This window comes from Polyodon spathula, chromosome 1, assembly GCF_017654505.1.
Source record: "Polyodon spathula isolate WHYD16114869_AA chromosome 1, ASM1765450v1, whole genome shotgun sequence".
Classification (NCBI taxonomy): Eukaryota; Metazoa; Chordata; class Actinopteri; order Acipenseriformes; family Polyodontidae; genus Polyodon; species Polyodon spathula.
The window spans coordinates 107,616,077-107,633,868 of record NC_054534.1 but is presented as its reverse complement, the minus strand read 5'-3'; the positions used below and the strand labels follow the sequence as shown (position 1 = coordinate 107,633,868).

The following is a 17,792-nucleotide window of genomic DNA, read 5'->3' as shown; positions in this document are numbered from 1 at the left end:
GATTACAGAGGATTGATTCAGAGGGTCATTAGAGATGACCATTAGATATTGATCTCTGGCAATATTGGAAGTGGTCAGTAATGAGGAAATGTTTAATCTCTTGGTGATCAATAACACCTAGGTGGTCATTATCTCAATACAGCTTACCCTGGGAAGGAATGCAATAAATAAAGAGGGCCAACAAAACCCAGAGTAGGTTAGCAATATCAAAGCCCTATTATTGATCGATAGAACCGCTATTTGAAGCATATAGAAAATGATGCATATACAGCTATGGTCAAAAGTTTTGCATCACCCTATAGAATTAACTCATTTTGCTTCATGAAGTCAATTATAACCTGCTGAATAATGTTACATTAACATATTGAATTACGTGTCGAGTAGATTTCTAACTGGTTCTAACAGAACATTCTGTCCAGCACAGAAAGCATAGGGGTATGGAGCAGCACAGAGGGAATGGATAGTGCTGCACCTTTTAAAGGCTTTTCACAATGAAGAATGGCCTTGTTTCAACCTGATTAGCCCTAGTCCTAGACTACCTAATGTCAGCTTAGGTAAAGGTAAATTGGAATCTGTGATTCCAGCCAAATATGTGTTCAAAAAGTTCAATTGCAAAGTGATGAAGTGGGCAGTGGAGATGGTGTCACATCTAATTAATTGCAGAAAAGTGGATTTTAAACTTCACAGGGAATACATGATTACAATTAAATCGTTCTGCTTTGATTTCTAATTTCAGGCCATTATTTACGAGGGCCAGGACAAGAACCCAGAGATGTGTCGTGTTCTGCTCACACACGAGATCATGTGCAGGTAAGAGGCATTCGGACACTTTCTAAATGTTTACTAGAAAAAAAGCAGCCGTGCCCAAACAGCAAAGTAAATAGCTTGGGACCTCTGAAGCACAAGCAGGTTGTTTGTTGCTCGTTTGTAACACTTCTTACCATTCCGCTAAAGAGCAAGCTCTGTAGTGGAGAGGTAAGTGCAGGTCTTATACTGATGCCAGTGTTAGGAGGAGATCCTTTATACTGGGCAACACTGGTACTGTATGACTGTCCTCAACTACAAAATCCTGGTAAATAGTGATCAAAGTAGAAACAAAGATTCTGACTGAAACCTACATGTTAAACAGGTAAAAAATGAAATATATTTTACATTAAGATATTATAGCTGATGTAAAGAATGCCTTTAACATGGCTTGTTCCAATAAAGGTCATGTGATGTTAAAGCATGGGGACTGAAAATTCTAAGCATAAAATAATACAAAAAAGTATTTGGAGCTATGGCATCCAATAGTAAACAAATAAAAACATATATTTTGAATGTTTTTTTTTTAACTATGCAGTATTTTAGATATATATGTATGTTTTATGTATACTTTGCCTGCTACAGTGCACAATCACAGGTGTTGATTATGAAAATGATACAGAATAAGGAAACACGTGCGTGACTTTAGGAATATGTATGTTCAGTTTTATTATAGCTCTTATTCTCATTTCTTATTCATTCACGGATCGCATAATTTTTGCTTATCAACTTGTAGAGAAGAGTTACTTTTTTTCCTGTAGTCGCCATAATCATATGCACCCTCGTATCAAATATGCATGAGTCATATGGGATTTCTCTGCATGGCACACAGTGAGTCAGGAGAACTCCCAGTCGCTGCCTTCCTGCAGACACCAGGGGTGGCAAACTGTTTCAGCAGTGTCCTCACACTGTGTAGCAGGCTCTAGCATACCTCCCTGTGCAGATGCCATGCCTAATGACTTTCATTGACACCACCACTCATCACTGCACTTCACTGCATGCATTCTAAAGGGTTAGGGGAGCTACATTTATGTGGTTAGGAGTGTAGTAATAGATCACTGCAGTGATACAGTTATATAAGTCTGTCTTATTAAGCTAGTAGGATTTCAATTCATTCTCTTGCTTATTGGATAAAGGCATCTGCTAAATAAACAAATAATAAAAATAGAACATCTGCTGTAGGTCAGTCTCGCACCAAGCTGCCCACAGGCCATATGGATTACAGCATATGATGTGGGGTTAGATAACAGAATCACATTTTATACTATTTAATCTGCATATAACCTGAATCGAAGTTCAAGAAAAAAAAAAAAAGTGAATAACCACCCCACCCCTCCCCAAAGCCTTTACTCACACAAGTAACTGTATTGCAACTTACTTTTAAGGGACACTGTGCCAATCTGGAAGAGGAAGATTGTGACAGGGTGTGATGCCCTGCTGTTAAAAACTAAGCAGATTGCTGAATATATTAGTTTTGGCTACAGATGCCAATTTGTGTCCTGTAATTACTGCACGCATCCTGCAAAAAGATGCCATAAATCACAGGTTTTCTTTTTTTGGGGGGTTTGGGGGTCGGGACGAGGAGGGTTGGAAGATGGTTGATATTCAGGCAGAGCTTTTCAACTTAATCCTGAGCTTAGTAATGGCTTTTGGATGACACAACTGTAACTTCAAGTGCCAAAATCTAAATCAGAGGGAGAGCATAACTTTAAATATATCGGTGAGCAATCTGTGCTTTACAGTTTAAGTACTGATAAACCCACTCAAATCAATATATATATATATACACACAATGCTGACTGTAACTATGACTCCCCACTTTAGTGTTATAAAGGCTGAGCACTGTATATATATATATATATATATATATATATATATATATATATATATATATATATATATATTATACACATGTTTAATGTTGTGTTGTAATGTATTCAGACCCCTGACCAATTCTCTCATATTACCGAATTACAAATAGTACATTGAAATTTCATTCTGTTTGATATTTTATTTTTAAACACTGAAACTCAGAATCAGTTATTGTAAGGTGACATTGGTTTTATGTTGGGAAATATTTTTAAGAAAAATAAAAAAACTGAAATATCTTGCTTGCATAAGTATTCAACCCCTGTGCTGTGGAAGCTCCCAGTTTGCACCGATGAAAGAAATTGCCCTAACGAGGACACAATTACCTTACCATTGGCCTCCACCTGTGAACCATTAAAGTTGCTGTCACATTTTCTGGATAAAAACCCCACTGTTGAAGGATCATTGGTAAGGCTGTGAATCTGAAGGAAAATGAAGACCAAAGAGCATTCTACAGAAGTTAGAGATAAAGTAATACAAATGCATAGATTAGGGAAAGGGTACAAAATAATATCCAAGTGTTTGGATATCCCAGTGAGCACAATTGGATCAATAATCAGGAAGTGGAAGCTGCATCACACCACCCAGGCACTGCCAAGAAAAGGCCGTCCCTCAAAACTCAGCGCTCAAACAAGAAGGAGACTTGTGAGAGAAGCCACAGAGAGGCCAACAATCACTTTGAAGGAGCTACAGAGTTCAGTGGCTGGGAGTGGAGTAATGGTGCACCAGTCAACCATATCAAGAGCTCTGCATAACACTGGCCTGTATGAGAGGGTGGCAAGAAAGAAGCCATTACTCAAAAAGTACCATCTGAAAGCGCGTCTGGAGTTTGCCAGAAAGCATGAGAGTGACCCAGCTGCGATGTGGGAAAAGGTTTTGTGGTCAGATGAGACCAAGATAGAGCTTTTTGGCCAAAACTCAAAGCACTATGTGTGGCGCAAACCTAACACTGCCCATGCCTCAAGACACACCATCCCTACAGTGAAGTATGGTGGTGGCAGCATCATGCTGTGGGGATGCTTCTCATCAGCAGGGACTGGGCATCTTGTTACAATTGAAGGAAGAATGGATGGAGCAAAATACAGGAAAATACTGAAAGAGAATCTGCTTCAGTCTGCTAGAAAACTGAAGCTTGGGAGGAAATTCACCTTTCAGCAGGACAATGATCCCAAGCACAAGGCCAAAGCAACATTGGAGTGGCTCAAGAACAAAAAGGTAAATGTCCTACAGTGGCCCAGTCAAAGTCCTGATCTCAATCCCATTGAGAATCTGTGGCACTATTTGAAAATTGTGGTCCACAAGCATCGTCAAACCAACCTGAACAACCTGGAGCAAATCTGCCAAGAAGAATGGGCCAAAATCACTCTGACACTGTGTGCAAAGCTGGTACATACTTACCCCAAAAGACTTAACGCTGTTATTGCAGCGAAAGGTGGCTCACCAAATATTAATGTGTGGGGGCTGAATATTTATGCAAGCAAGATATTCCAGTTTTTAATTTTTCTTAAAAGTATTTCCCAACATAAAACCAATGTCACCTTACAATAATTGATTCTGAGTTTCAGTGTTTTAAAATAAAATATCGAACAGAATGAAATTTCAATGTACCATTTGTAATTCAGTAATATGAGAGAATTGGTCAGGGGTCTGAATACTTTTGCAAGGCACTGTGTGTGTGTGTGTGTGTGTATATATATATATATATATAATATATATATATATATATATATATATATATATATATATAGATGAGCAGGGAGAGGGTTAAATTCCTCCCTGCCTAAAAACATGTGTTAATTGTTTTGTTAATTGTTATTTTATTGTTAATTATCACCTGCACCTGGCTGGCATTGTAAATTTAGAGCCAGGTGCAAGATATTTAAGGGCAGCCAGAGTGCTCATGGCTGGTGCTGTGTGGAGGGCCCGGTTGATGGTGTTTTCAACTGTTATGGAAGAAAGGTACTGTGTAAAAGCCTTTTTGTTTAAACTGTTTTATTTTAGGACAGGACCATGTTAGGTAGGGCCGGTATTGTGTTTAGTTAGTGCTCCGAATAAGAGCTAGATATTGTTTTTTGTTTACTTCATTTTGTATTATTAAAAAGTGCACGTAAGCGCTAAAACTTGAACTCTGTGAGTCTGGGTCGGCCTTTTAAAGGGGCAATGAACCACGGAGAGGAAGCCCTGTTTACGTTTGGTGGCAGCCTGTGTGGGCGCCCCTAGAGACCCTGACATGGATGTAGATTTAAGAGAATTGATCGATAAGATCAATAGAAACACCGCTGCTCAAGAAGAGCAAAACAAGAAGTGGAGGCAGGAATGAGGGCTGCCAGAACGGGAGCCAACCGAGCTGGAGCTGCTGCTCCAAAAGTAGGAACAGGCAGGAGCAGACCTGCTGGTTCCAGCCCCGACGGGAGAAGCACAGCTGTCTCCAGCCAGAGGAGGTGGAAGTGCTGTCTTCTGAGCAGAGGGAGCTGTTGCCGTCTCCAGAGCTATCGGCGGAAGTCAAGGCGGAGGACGTGCCTTCACAACCACCATCCCTGCAAGCCAGTCTGGCGCTGCCAAGGGAGGTCCCCTGTCCCGGCAGTGTGGACACCGGGCCGGAATGCCCAAACCTCCCTCCGCTTTACCTATCTCCCTGGTCGCAGCACGGCCAGGCACAGTCGCTTGCCTGGTCCCTTGTTCCACTCCCCCTTGAATCCCAAATGTTGCTGCGCAAGAGGCAGATGTCGCTAGACAAGGAGCAGACGTCACTTGGGTTCCCCCTGCTGACTGGCTCCACTCCCCTTGCCTATTGCTTCTCTCCACCTGGTATCCCAGAAGTCGCTGCGCAGGTCCACAGTCGCACGACCCTGCCTGCCAGTCCTGGCTCCCGGTCACCGGCCTGCACTGTGGTCACCCTGGACAAGCCGTCTAGGTCTCTCCTCGCCGGTCCTAGGTCTCTTCCTGGAAATGTTGGTGGGACCAACCCACCCTCAAGCCCGCCCGTGGAAGAGGGCTAAAATTGACATTTGTGGACTTGAGGGTGGGTGGTCTTTTAAGGGTGGAGGGAGATGGCCGTTAAATGGTCGGTGTCTTAAAAAGACATGGGGGAGGATGTGTGAGCAGGGAGAGGGTTAATTCCTCCCTGCTGAAGAAAAACAAGTGTTAATTGTTGTTTTATTGTTAATTATCACCTGCACCTGGCTAGCATTGTAAATTTAGAGCCAGGTGCAAGGTATTTAAGGGCAGCCAGTGTGCTCAGGGCTGCTGTTGTGTGGAGGGCCCGGTCGATGGTGTTTTTAACTGTTATAGAAGAAAGGTACTGTGTAAAAGCCTTTTTGGTTAAACTGTTTTGTTTTAGGATGGGAAAACAGCTTAGCTGTCCTGTGTTAGGTAGGGCCGGCATTGTGTTTAGTTAGTGCTTCGAATAGGAGCTAGGTGTTTGTTTTTGTTTACTTAATTTTGTATTATTAAAAAGTGTGCGTAAGCACTAAAACTTCAACTCTGTGTGTCTGGGTCTATGTTTTAATATATATATATATATATATATATATATATATATATATATATATATATATATATATATATATATATATATATATATATATATATATATATAAATACACACACACATACATACTGTTATATTTGAAATATCCAGCTTAAATGCCACTTACGAATCGTAAGAACTGAGGATCAATGGACGACCTCCATGCTCTTGATTTTTCTTGATTTCGTCAGTAAGGGCTGGAGTATTTCATTACCTTAACTGCAGGTGTTAAAGTTTTACTGAATTGCATTAATTTAATTATTTTGTAATTTGGTATGCTTAATGTGATAGAATAGGTTGGTAGCTATATATCATCGGTATGTACCAAGTACTTGTGTATGTTAACTTTATTCTATGCATTATTAAAGGTGCAGTAATTGTTATTAGTATCTGCTCAATTATCCAGACAAATAGATTATGCAAACCAGTATCGGTCCAAATTAGTTTGGATAATTGACTCTCTACTCTACAGTGAAACCAGAATTAACCTGTCCAAAACAAAATGCACATTTGTGGTTGTAACCAGACATTTCAAAAAAGTCAAAGCTCATCTGTACATATCAGGTTTTTGTATACTTTCTGTTTATAAATGAATTCACTAATCTCTAATAATTCCTTCCCTGTATAATATATATTTTAACCCGCTTCTCATGTGCTTTGCATTGAAGGCTTATTTGGTAACATTCACTATCAGGGCGAGTAGAGGTCATGTTCTCCCAGCCCACATTCCAAACTTGGGCTGACAGTCTGTATTAAACGATTTGAACTCAGTCTGCCGCAAGAACCTGTTAACTCTAATTACAATATCAATCAGTCAAAACATTTATTTATCCAGATGAGTCAATTCAGCACAAATTCTCATTTACAGTGACGACCTGGCAAGAGGCTCACACCCCCACAGCAGCCAACATAAAACACAATTAATACCACATAATCAATCATAAAGCTTAAAACTCAATAGCAACTTAGCAGGTACAGATGTCAGTCAGCAATGAGTCAGCCCTACAGCTAAAAGAAGCCTCAGATAGGAACTAATTTAATTGGAATGGTTGCTGAAAGTTATTCCAGTCATTGGCTGCTACAAACTGAAATGAGTGACGACCGAAACTGCTGATACCCTGCACGGGAACAACCAGTTTAATACAATGAAAAGATCTAAAGAGCCCGTCAGTGTCTCCAAACCCGCTTTTTTTGGTTTTAAAAAACTGGGTCTTACCAATGCACTGACAGCTTCAATTGTATATAAAATAAAACAGGGCATCACGCATCACTGAACCATCCTAAATCACAGGAGTTGACATTTTGTAGCTCTTATTTATTGTTTAATATTGTGCATCGTTTCAACTTGGCAGTAATTACCTCCACACAAACACGGTGCCTACATTGTTTTCAAAAAGAATCGTCGTCGTTATCCAGTGGGGTGTTAACCTGATAGTTCTCAGGAGGTTGTCATTAAGACTACTTTAAAGAACTCTGCCCACATTTATTTTCATGTCTGAGAAGCATGGGCTCCCAGGGCACAGCCAAGCTGTGCGAGTCCTGTTTGTTTGAAACACCTTGGTCTCTGTTTGAGAAAACTATCACCACAGCAGCACCACTTGGTCTCCAATGCTAATTGGTCTCCTGGAACCTTTGCTAATGGTCCACGCTGCTAGGGGAATAAATTAGTGTGGCTCGAGCCATGGTAACAGTTACGAAAATAAGTCGTTTTATAGCCTTTTGGTTTTGGAAATTAAATGTGTTTTTAAATGATGTATTGCAAGGCTTGTTCAGTTTGCTCATCTGCTCATTGTGGCTCATGCTGTGGGATGTACAGTAGTTCAAGTCATAACCGAGTCGAATCTCTGCAGGTTGGCATGGTTACATACAAGTGGGTGCGGTCAAGTCACATTGTAAACCTAGCCAACATTAGATTTGCAATAATATATTGTGCCATATTTGTTTATTTTATTTGTTATTGACCAAACTGAAAATGATTCACAATTCTGCATTTTACATAGGTTTATCTGACAAGCTGTTCTGTACAAATATCAAGACGTCAAAAGTCTCTTCTTGGATTCTGGCCAATCAGATTGCTCAGTTTATACATTGTATAAAAAAAGCTAAAAAGCACATTTTCCATCGTATGCTTTTTGAGGGTTGCAGCAGAGCAAAGAGGCCATTTGGTTCAGGGGTTGGAGTGGAGAACTGTGAGCCAGGGTGTCCCTGGTTTGAATTCAAGCTGTCACTGACTCATTTTGTGACCCTGAGCTATGCATGTCGCTCATTTCCTCCCCATCTGAGAAACTGGGTACAGTAAGAAATTTGGTTTTGCATTTAAGACATTCGATTTAATCAAAAGAAAGCGACAACTATGCATTGATTTAAAATGTAATTCTGATTGATAAAAAGTTGACTTTCTTTTTTTTTTTTAGCCGGTGTTGTGACAAGAAGAGCTGCGGGAATCGTAACGAGACCCCCTCTGATCCAGTGATCATCGACAGGTAAGGAACAGCTCAGCTCCCCCATCACCCCTATAGAGCTGGACTGGGGCTGCCTGTGTGCAATTGTCTCTCATGCGCCACAGATATATTTAAAGACACTTGATAGCATTATTCCTGTGTATTGTGCATACGTTCTAATTTACCAGGATATTACATAATCATGTTCTTAATTTGGACACCATGACGTCAACATGATCACTGAACACGGATCTCGATGCAGTACTTGTCAATTATAGTATAGTTGGGTTTGGATATAGTGTCCAAACCTTTTATTTATTTTTGTTTCTTCCGGTAAGAAACAGGGCAGTGTGTGAGTGTGTTTTTGTTAGCATTTGCACTCTTGAAACATCTTCTACGATGTGAAATACTGTAATGATGTTATCCTTCAGTGTATGACCTGCCAATATTTGTTGTGCGCTGCACATCATCAGCGATCTGACTCTGGTTTCAATATGTAATGATCAGTGGATCAATATGCTGGGATTTCCCAGGCAACTTTTTAACAAAAGCTAGGGAATGGCAGCACGATTTTGTGTGGTCAATGCTCAGAACTTTCCATCTGTCCCTTTCCTGCCAAGATTGCACAACTCCAGAAAAATGTATTTAAGGCTGTGTTGGGTGTAGACCGTTAGACTTGCCACTTCCCAAATGACTGGCGTCTCAGCCTTCATTGTACGGCCATAAAAACAGATGGCCATTGAACCTGATCAATGCAATCAATACACAAAACCCTTGTATAGCTGGTCCATTGATATCCTCCTAGAGAGGCAGGGTAGCAGTCCTAATGGTCTAGGGACTCGTGTTGATGTATTCTTCCAAAGGGCATTGCCACCCTTTTATAACACTATGTAACACAATTTTTGTTCCTGGGTAATAAGTGTTATTTCCTAATTGCTTATGCCTCAAAAGTATAGAAAATGGCTATTATTCCCCACAAACTTTGCTTTTGTGACCAGGACAGTGATATTTTGAAATTTACCTATTTCCAATGAGAAAACTGGCGAATTTATGTCTTTTTGTTCACGTAAAGTCAGAAAAAAACAACATATGAATCAAAATTAACATGTATTTATACTAAAGTAATACAAAAATGATTACAAAAGATTTAGAAGTGAGTAGTTTTTCGGGATTTACGATTATACTGTAAATCACTTTCACGAATCAGCCCCCAAATGTAGTCTCCCATCATGTTCTCGTTATACTGTCCTTGGTAGCGGTGTTCAAAGTCCAGTATATCCTGGTGGAAATGTTCGCCTTGCTCCTTTGAGTATGCTCCCATGTTCTCCTTGAATTTATCAAGATGAGCATCAAGAATATAGACTTTGAGGGACATCCTACAGCCCATTGTGCTGTAGTTCTTCACCAGAGTCTCAACCAGCTCCACATAGTTTTTGGCCTTGTGATTGCCCAGGAAGCCCCGAACCACTGCGACAAAGCTGTTCCAAGCCGCTTTCTCCTTACTAGTGAGCTTCTTGGGGAATTCATTGCACTCCAGGATCTTCTTTATCTGTGATCCGACGAAGACACCGGCTTTGACCTTTGCCTCAGACAGCTTAGGGAAGAAGTCTTGAAGGTACTTGAAGGCTGCCGACTCCTTATCTAGAGCTCTAACAAATTGTTTCCAATTTGATGTGCGGTGGTGGCATCAGCACCTTCCGGGGGTCCACCAGTGGCTCCCACTTGACGTTGTTCCTCCCCACAGAGAACTCGGTCCGCTGTGGCCAGTCCCGCCTGTGGTAGTGCGCCTTGGTGTCCCTGCTGTCCCAAAGGCAAAGATAGCAGGGAAACTTGGTAAAACCGCCTTGGAGACCCATCAGGAATGCCACCATTGCAGCCTCTTGATGCCATGTCAGAAGAATGCAGATATGTATCCACTTAGGCAGCTGGAACTAAACTGAACTGTTGGGCTTAAGGCCCCTGTATTTATACTACTATTTATATTACTGGAAAGTTCTAGAAAGTTTTAGAAGTTACTCCAAGTTTACTCAGCACTGAATCTATCTGGAATGTTCTGGAAAATAGGTAAATTTCAAAATATCACTGTCCTGGTCACAAAAGCAAAGTTTGTGGGGAATAATAGACATTTTCTATACTTTTGAGGCATAAGCAGTTAGGAAATAACACTTACTACCCAGGAACCAAAAAAAAAAAAATTGTTACACAGTGTAATCGGATGTACCAAATTGGGAGAAAATAATAAAATAATTGGCGATTACAAAAAAATTGTTACACTGTGTAATCCATGTTCCCCAAAACCTCAAAACATCTCAGTATCTTGATGCGCATATTGTGTAGTTGGGGACAAGGAGCTAGGTATGTCCACTCAGTCTTTTTACACGCAATAGCCCTTGGCTTTACATACTGTACAGTATATTGTATTGCAGTACAGAAGCTATTAAAGCCAAGTCTTAAGTAATTTTGTTAAGCCTTGCTAAGAGAGATAGTTTCTGTTTAATTTCCTAAATGTTGAAGTTGTAGTATTAAATTTTGTGAATGTTTGTAATCAATCAGTGAAGCCATCACAAGAAGCTTTGCATCACAAATTACTGCAACATGTATTTTACTGTATATGTACAGAATTATTGTATACGGAAAAGAAGTGAAGAAACATTGAATATGAATAAAAAGGTCTACGCTATACATTTGCTGCTTTGTAAACGCCATGGCTACACTAACATATTTTTGAGAATGTTTAAACTTTGAACTGTTAACACCCCTGAGCCTTGCAGAAGCACATCACTGTTCAGCTTTAAAGCATCAATACATTTATATTCTGTTTTGCGTTTGTAACGGGGAGAGTAAACATTTCCACCTGTCTGCATCAAAGCCTGAATAAAAGGACACAATAATAAAAGGGGGTAAAAATAAGCCTTCGCCTCATTCTGCTAAGGTCTGCTGTGATCCATTAGCACTCCCCACAGAATGAGCACCACAGCAGCACTTTCCCACATTGCCGCCCATCTAAATAACAAGCTAGTTATGTCTGTGGGTTCGCTCACAGGGGAGAACAAAAGAAAAATGCTGTCTGTATAATTGCCTTTGATTGTATGGAAGACATTGCAACCTGGTTGCTCATTAGTTGAAAATAATTCTAATACGATTATGGGTGACAACAGTGCAGGTGATTTAGGGCCAGCCAATCCATACGACTGCATTTTAGTTTCCTATTAAGAAATGCAAAATTTATGAGCGCACAACCCTCAGCTCCTTAAACCAACAAATAAATCATCGCAACGAGAGAGGCTGCGGCGGCCCGATGCAAATTATGACCGTCACTTGTCTCCGTAAAGCGGTTAATGACCGAAATTCATCGCCTCCTTCCCCGGCATTGTTTCAAATTAAGCGGCGCTTTGTAAATCACTGTGCCGTGATTTCATGCCTTCACCGTGTCCTTTCCCCACATCATAAATTTCCCCTGTTCATTGCTGTGTCTATGTTTCTTCCTCCGTTTTCTTCTTGTTCAGCTCAGTGTACATTAGGGAGGCTTTAAAATTTAACCAGGCACATCTCTATCTATCTGTCTATATATCTGTCTGTCTGTCTGTCCGTCTAGTGTTTTAAAATGGTGAATACAGAACATATCAGATCTATTTTCTTTCCAAATTAATTATTCTCTAATTTAATGAGTGCTAATCAAGGCTTTAAAATGTGTCAATCTTTTGGTTCTCTGCTTGGATATTTCAAATACAAAGCTATAGGTTTCTGTTACTTCCTTGAACTGAATAACTTCTTGTGCTATTCAATGTCTTGAATGTCTGTCAATAACATAATTAAAATAAAAAGAGATGCATTTCCAAATAGTGATGACTACACTGCATTGAAATCAGAGTCACATTTTATTTACATTTCATGTCCAGGGCATGCACAAAGCACTTCACAAAAGAATACAATCAAATAGAAACCATAAAATCCCAGGTACATCTAACCCTTAAAGCCATCATGTACATTTATTAATTATACATGCTTTCAGTGCTATTGTACAGTCAGGAATGTAAGTCTGTTAAATGTGCTGAATGTATAGAGTTGTCTCCTCACAATCGCATATCATGTGTTAAGTGCATGTAGTAAATATTACTAAATGAAGTATAACATGTCAAAATCTGAAATGGTGCCATTAAGATATTGTCTTCTAAATAAATCTGCTGATATGAAATATGCAGAATTATTAAAAGATGGGCATAGGGAAGTCTAGTTCATGTGGCATAGGGAAGTCTAGTTCATGTGGCATAGGGAAGTCAAGTTCATGTGGCATAGGGAAGTCTAGTTCATGTGGCATAGGGAAGTCTAGTTCATGTGGCATAGGGAAGTCTAGTTCATGTGGCATAGGGAAGTCTAGTTCATGTGGCATAGGGAAGTCTAGTTCATGTGGCATAGGGAAGTCTAGTTCATGTGGCATAGGGAAGTCAAGTTCATGTGGCATAGGGGAGTCTAGTTCATGTGGCATAGGGAAGTCTAGTTCATGTGGCATAGGGAAGTCAAGTTCATGTGGCATAGGGAAGTCAAGTTCATGTGGCATAGGGAAGTCAAGTTCATGTCCTTTTTACTTTGATTTCAAAGACATGTAGACCTCTGCAAATCTTCCAGCTGGTGGCAGTTTTCTTGCTTAATAAGGCAAACAATTATGGCTGCATGCCGTGAATCGATAAAGAAAATACCAGATACAATTAACCCTAGAGACTGGGGAAGGGGCCACATGCATTGGCATGGGGGACCCCAAGGGAGAGCCCAGCAGAAATGACATTAGCCACTATGAAATATTACTAGCCAAGTGTTAAAACAGGTGTTATTACAAGCTAATATTGCAATTACATCACACAGCTAGGATCCCGGCTGACTCATAAATTCAGCTCTCCTGTCAAGGTTTATGGTAGCCTTTGCCTAGTGGAGCCGTGTCTTAATGTGGACAGGACAGGACAAGTGCAAGTTCATTTTAATCAGAGACGTTCACTGGGAGCAGAGGGGCTGTTCTCTTCTTTTATCGTGATTCAAAAACTATCCTGGTATTTGTGTCAGTCCTAAAGGTATGCAATTTCATATTACTATTAGGCCAGGGAGTTTCATCATTTCACAAATGCAACATTTAAAGAGCAAAGAGCTGCTAATAAATGTTGACAGGGAACTCTAGGGCCTCATTCACAAAGCATTTTCTTCCGTGCTGAGTTCCATGTTAATGTCAAAAAAGGATAAAATAAACAACTTTTCCCTAACCCTTCATCCAGACCCTGGAGTAGTTCATTATATAATTTTACATGTTAATCCTGGTGTGAGATGGCTCTCCAAGGGCACCCCAATCTAAAGCTTTGTGAAACCTCCACAAAACAAATAACTGCACTAAACACACAACAGGCCACGCTAGCCTGCAGTGGCTCCTAAAAAAGTGTTAATGAGGGGAGGATTAGGGGCTGACGCACACATGCTAGGTGCTAATGATGACCAGGCCTCCATGTTAGCTGTTCTCTGACAATTGTAATCTTTGTTCATGCTGGCGTGTACTTAAATGCTGCAGGTTGTTTGGGAGGGAGTCCCCAGAATCTCGCTCATTTGTCTGTAAGCATGCACAGCTTTTTTTTTTTCCCTGCCATTATTTTGGCATTAGTTTAATCTTAAAATCAACTGCTGTATTTTCTTAATCAACCTGTTTTCCGTATTACTGTTTCACTATCTCAACCACACATACAACGTGCACATCTGCAAACTTCGCTAATTGATGCTTCCATGTAATATCAGTGGGGAATACAAGGATAACAAGATTCAGGATTAACAAAATAAACCATCATACTGTTTTTGTAGTATGCAATATATATATATATATATAGATATATTATATCTATATTATATATAATATATATATATATAGTATATATATAATATAATTTATAATAATTTTATATGTTGTCTCTGGCAGATTTTTACATTTACCCACAGCTATTTTGTAAATCCCTAAGCATTTCTTCTAGTCGGCTATTAGAAGTTAAAACTTGTTGTGTTTAGCTGTACAGCCGTAAACCATGTGCAATGGCAGAGTTGTTACATTATGTGCCCCACAGTATGCTTCTAGTCTCTTGCGTGTATGGAGTTAAGAGGGGACAGGGAAGGTGGAAGGAGGCACCGCTCAGCTCTTCCCAGCAATCGCAGTTTATTGATTGGGAGGAGAGCAGATCGGAGCTGCCAGATTGAGAGAATAGATTAGCAATAAAAAGAGAACATTACTCCACTGCCGGGATATAACTGAAAAATGATGGTCCCGCTGCTAGTCTGTCTGTCACGGAGTAACATGCAGGGTTAATGCGGGAGTAGGGGGTAGAGGTCAGTATTGGGGTGTTTCCATAGCAACCTACAAAACATGTAACTTACCAGAGAAGACTTGAACCATTTCTGATTGACAGAACATTTTGTAATATTCTTCCTGGTTTGTTAATTTTTAAAAGCTTTCGGTGTCAGATGTTCAAAAACAAATACAATCTGTATTTTATTTATTTTTGATGCTACAGTGCTACAGTGCTATAAAAACTCATTACTTTGACGAGCGATCACTGTGTAAAAGGAGATAAAGCAGAGCGAGCAGAAAAGCTTCCTTTGGCGTGACCAGCACTTTGTGGGAAGATGTTATCTTTACAATTCGTAGTCTTATTTCTGATTGCCAATATCAATATTATCACTGGTCCCCATTTTACTCATGTTAAAGGTTTGCTTGTCTCGTTTGTTGTGCTCCAGAACATGCAGATATTTTAAACAGAGCAGTTTAGATTGGAAGGGTGCTGCTGCTTTTAGTCTGTCTATTGTGTGCTTGGTTTGGCCTGTATTAAGACCTTGTGTTTTTGCAAATGCATACTTCAGTTACCTAAAGGGCTTGTTAACCAAGGCATTACAATGCATTTTATCAACAAATGCATTTGCTGTTCTTGGTTTTAATGCCTTTAAGTAGCTTATAGACAGTAATTCTTACAATCTTCAATACATGAATCAAGACCAACATTTAGCAATGTTCCGAGGGACTGGTTTTGACATTGGTATAGCAGTTAACTGATAAAGCATAGTATGACTTCAAGTCTGACAGTGTGTCCTGAAGTCCGACAGTTTATATTCGGTTTTGTTCAGTCAGGTCACTTTGTTTTATACGCAAACCTGTTCTCAGCCTCATGTCGGTGAGTTTCGAGAAGCAGGCCCTGAGTGTGTGTTGACTCTCAGCACAATAACAGCTTTCTTGTGACTCATTGGGTTGTCTTTTAAAATGTGCTCCTCTTGCACTCTGGTGCCAAAAATAGAGTCCGAAATGGAGAAATGAGGCCAGTGACAGCACCTGGGTTTGTCTTCTCAGTCTCTACGGAACTTCAAGCTGCATTTTGCACTACATACTGAGAACATGAAAATGCAGCATCACAAATGTGTATTGAAGGGATTGCATGTAGGTGTTTTCATTTCAAAACATTTTATCCGATACTGAGTTTGGTTCTTCTCAGTTTCCATCCAATGCTCTCAGGAAATCTGTTGCACATGCACTTCCTAGGCCATTTAAACCCAGCAGTTTTCAGGGATAAAGTAGGTTACTGGCTAAACACATGTCAATCATTTGGGGAAGCAGCTGGTTGGTTAATGACAGCAAAGAGGCTGGCGAATGGGTGGGTACAATTTCAACCTCCAGGTGTAATGACCAAGGAAGTGCAACACTAACTAAAAGCATGGCTTACAAACAGGGATTTGTTTAAACTAGTCAGATATCATTTTTAAATACAAAAATATACCATCACCTAAAACTATTAAAGATGCAATAGTGATTCGTTTAGAAAACTATAAGAAACTTGTCAATGAAAATGGTCAATGTCTTCAATGTTGGACTTGGTTATAACATGTGCTTCTTTCAAAACTGCACATTTGAGACCTTTATAACCAGCGGAAGTGCACAACAGGTAAGATTTATCAAATTATTTTGTTAGTTACAAGCAATTTAAAAGCCACTGCAGAATAAGTAAAGTTGGGCTTATTGTCTTAAAAATATCGACCATTTCCAAAATTGTGTGACCTGGAACAAGATGAATCTATGAGTATGGTCAGATAGCCCAGATGTAGAGCAGTTTCAGGATTAATCACTGCTAGACAGAAAGAGGGCGCTTTACATCATTTAAAAAAGGTATTGTGTTTTTATTAATGGCATGTGGCCCTGGAGTGATGTTCTTAAATGTGTATTATTATTATTATTATTATTATTATTATTATTATTATTATTATTATTATTAATACTATATTTGCTATAAATTTGCTGTTTTAGTGCTTGAAATAACTATAAAACCGATAGCATTGCAAAACTAGAATTTCATAAGTAGTTAGTTTCTAGACTGAGCGATTCTGATGTTCTGGTCAGAAAAGCAAAGCAGTCTAATGCAGATTGAACTGAAATGGAGAACAGCGCTCCCTCTATTTTCAACTTGAATATTCACAGATTTGATCATTTGCGGTTAGTCCACACTGACAGTCCTATACTTTCCTGGCCTATGAGACTAGATACTTTATGCTGTGTGGTTTCACCCCTCGACCCCTCGTCAACAATATCCCATTACAGCTTCTAACAAGAAAAGGAACATTCAATCCATCAAATATCAATCCGTTATGTTCTTCCTGCTGGATAACCTTGCATTGTCCGGAGTGAACAGTGAGACACAGTGGCTGTCTTCATGGTGTGCATTTACTTATGTTTGGGATTCCTAACCTTCCCTAATGGATATATGTGCAGTTTTACAAGTGGGATTTAGCCACTAAATGGTGAAAACAGAACATATCAGATCTATTTTCTTTCCAAATTAATTATTCTCTAATTTAATGAGTGCTAATCAAGGCTTTAAAATTTGTCATCTTTTGGTTCTCTGTTTGGATATTTCAAATACAAAGCTATTATGGACTTTTTGTCTGGTGATTACATGCATAATCCTTAGTTTCTTAACTCATAACTCCCGATCTGTGTTGCTTGGGTCAGGAGAACAAACCGATCTCTTACCCAGAGTTCATTGTGACATAATCCTTTTTGGTGCCAAAGTCAGTGTCCCTCCTCCATAAAACCCCACATCATTCATTTAGAAAATAAGGAAAAAGGGGGAAGGGGGTGAAATTTAGGT

General features: G+C 39.7%; 1 protein-coding gene across 9 annotated transcripts in view; it reads left to right on the top strand.

Annotated features, from left to right (window-relative positions):
• LOC121299101 (transcription factor COE3-like) overlaps window positions 1-17,792 on the top strand; it is a 161,706-nt gene that overhangs the window by 35,038 nt on the left and 108,876 nt on the right. For all 9 annotated transcript variants that reach the window (XM_041229492.1, XM_041227054.1, XM_041230331.1 and 6 more), the window contains 2 exons: window positions 737-810; window positions 8,617-8,685. In XM_041229492.1, coding sequence (XP_041085426.1) covers window positions 737-810; window positions 8,617-8,685 — 143 coding nt within the window. The remainder of the gene's footprint in view (window positions 1-736; window positions 811-8,616; window positions 8,686-17,792) is intronic.